Below are 3,074 nucleotides of genomic sequence, written 5' to 3' on the forward strand. Positions count from 1 at the left end.
CTCCTTTCCCTGCCTCCCTCCCCCATAAGAACACATTTTATTTTATATAGGGTATGTCATTCTGCAACATCTGTGCAAAAAGCAGACACTCCGTTCTGCTAAACTTGTCACAACAGTTCCTGAACTATGCAAACTTGATCTCCAAGAAATTAGCATCCCAGGGTTATTCCAGATTATTACTGAGTAGAGCGACCTGCTGTCAATCAAATATTTAGACAGTTCAAAACATGTCTTTTCACCTGTGCCTGAAACTCTTGCTGTTTCCCCTGACTCTCTTTAACATTTAGCATGAATTTAAGCTTTTGATTAATTATACTCATATGACAATAAATTACATACAGGCTGTATTTATTTTTTAAAAAAAATCATGGTAGAAGACTGGGCTACTGCATCACGCATTACTCCAGTTCTCACATTTTCTGATTAAGCACTGGGCTAGCCTACTAGACTCTTCTACAATATGGGCAAAATAAAAATAGAAGATTAATTACAATGTTAACCACAATTTATTTTTGAAAGAAATATGCCTGCCTGTCAGTAAAGGTTAGGAGAATTAGTTCTTACATGTCAGATTTTCCATAGCTAGCTTGGGATTTATGGAGAAAATTTCACAGGATAAGCTTTAAGCCTCTTAGGATCAAATGAAGCTTTTGAAGGCGCATCAAGCCACAGAGACTCATGACAGTAATAAATTGAATAATGAATCTTAGTTGCCCCTATTTTTCCACTTTGGAGCAAAATTTTTATATTTAATGTATAAAGACACTTGCGGAACTGACTTTGATGTCAAAGGGGTTTGTTTTACTACAGATCTGGTTTCATAGTAGTATCGGGGACTTAAAGTACTATCTGCGCTGAGCCTTCTTTGATGAGTTCAGAGCTGACTGAAAATGAAGCTCACTGCAAAGCTTCACAACTTAAGGCTTTTTTCCCCCCTCTTTCAAACTGAATTTGAATAAACGTAAGAAGTAAGGCCCACCCCAAAAAGAAATCCAAGCCAAACCAACCCATTCTTTCATCAGCTTTCCTTAAGCTGCAAAATAAATGCTACGCTTGCCTTTTTCTCATCAGTGACTTTCCATCACAAAAACCTGCTTGGTTCTTCTAGCATTGGAATGTTATATTTGAGCCAGACCTAAACTGCACTTGCCTCTTTTTAATATAATTTATCACAAGCACATTGAACAGAGTGATGCCCTGGTCCATGGGTTTCTTGCACACAAATGGCAATGAATGTAAATGGAAGGCTTTTGGGTTTGGGCCTTAAACAAGCTGAGTGGGTCACCCAGTTTCTATGTGTATTGCATCACCAGCCTGTCACCACAGCCCTGAGGTTTGAAAAGAACAGAATGAGCCAACTCGCCATGGCCAACTCGCCGCAGGACAATTTGCCATAGGAGAATTCAACAAATACAAAAGTGAAGTTAATTTCAACAGAACCATGGCCAATAATAATAAAATTAATTCAGATATATAAGAGTTGCAATAATTTAGATGAAAATGTGGTCACCGATAATAAAAGTAATTGAATGAAACATTTAATACAGCATTGAATTGTTCTGCGGCAAATTGTCGCATGGGGAGTTGACCATGATGAGTTGTCCTAGACTCACCATGAAAAGAAGCCTTCATTGACACCTCTCTGGAAAGACTTCCTCAAGCCTAGTTGCCTACCAATGACTATTTGGGAAGGGGAAACCAAAGCTGGAGAGCCAGTTTGGCATAGTGGTAAAAGCACCAGCTAGAGTTCTAGTTCTGCTTCAGGCACAAAATCAGCTGGCTGACCTTGAGGCAATCACTCTCTCTCAGGTCCAGGAAAGAGGCAATGGCAAAACGCTTCTGCTATTTTGCCAAGAAAACTGCAGGGACATGTCCAGGAAGGTATTAGGAGTCAATGCTGATGTAAAGGCACACACACACACACACACACACACACACACACACACACACACACACAAACACACCAGTGGTGGGTTGCCCCCAGTTCGGACCGGTTCACAAGAACCGGTAGTAAAACCGGCGGGAGGCCCCACCCACTGCTCCAGATGTCATCATCAGCGATCTGTGCATGCACAGAAGGCATGCGGGCGAGCGAAGCGAGTGTGCGCGTGCAATCCCGTTGCGAACCGGTAGTAAAGGTAAGTAGAACCCACCCTTGAAACACACATATATAAAGTGAGAACTGAGAGAGGAAGAGGCATGTCTATCCACATTTGCATTACCAGCAGTTATACTTGAGGAAAAAGCTTCACTAACATCCAGTGAATAGTGGGTTTTGGGTGGTTTTTTTTTTTCATTTTTAAAATTTTAATAGATTTTTCTTTCCATTTTTTGGAAATTAAAGTAAAGCTGCAAAAACAATCACAAAGAATTTTACCAATTAGGATTTAACTGATGAAATTGCCCCATTTGACAAGAAAGGCAAACGATGAGAATCACGCTGGTCAAGCCCCAGAAATTTCCTGTGAATCATGTTTTCTTCTGTGACAGAAGCAAAGGGCATGGCCAAGCCCAGAAAAGGGGTGGGGGAAGGCCCATGGATGGGCTACTGCAACATACATTGAGATTTAAGTTTATATATAAGTTGTTTTAGAGAAACAACTGAGAAACAACATCAGAGCTACATGCCCCTGGTCTATGATGACTTGGCACACTCTTTGTCCTGTTCAATGATCTCCTTGGAAGGAAGCATGTTCTTCTCTTCTGTATTCATTTTCTTCAGCTTTTTCTCAACCTCCAACAGATCAGGTTTGTCGCACATCTTGGCCAGACAGGAAGCTAAACCAATACTTTCAGAACCGCCTCCAACTTTCGCACTCTCTGAATGGTTATTTATTTATATCTCCACACTGGACCCAACAGCTACTGAGTGATTTATAGATGACAAAAATACCTGGTCCCTAGGCACACAATGGGTAGAGGAAGTGAAGGGAGCAACACAGGAGAAGGAAAACAATTACTCCAAAAGTAATTTCATTACCATAATAGTACTGTAATTCTTTCATTACCATAATTTTATAATAATCAAGTATAATCCAGATACGATGCTGAAGTGATGAAAACATGGGTTACAA

At 40.4% G+C, this 3,074-nt stretch overlaps 1 protein-coding gene across 1 annotated transcript; it reads right to left on the reverse strand.

The window, feature by feature from the left end:
* Positions 1-2,635: 2,635 nt before the first annotated feature.
* On the reverse strand, positions 2,636-2,761 carry LOC139326261 (thymosin beta-15A homolog). The gene has a single exon (XM_070956420.1). It carries the CDS (start codon positions 2,759-2,761, stop codon positions 2,636-2,638), a length of 126 nt encoding a protein of 41 aa, XP_070812521.1.
* Positions 2,762-3,074: the final 313 nt, after the last annotated feature.

This window comes from Pituophis catenifer, unplaced genomic scaffold (assembly GCF_029215685.1).
Source record: "Pituophis catenifer annectens isolate HBS135680 unplaced genomic scaffold, rPitCat1.0.hap2 SCAF_1, whole genome shotgun sequence".
NCBI classification, from domain to species: domain Eukaryota; kingdom Metazoa; phylum Chordata; class Lepidosauria; order Squamata; family Colubridae; genus Pituophis; species Pituophis catenifer.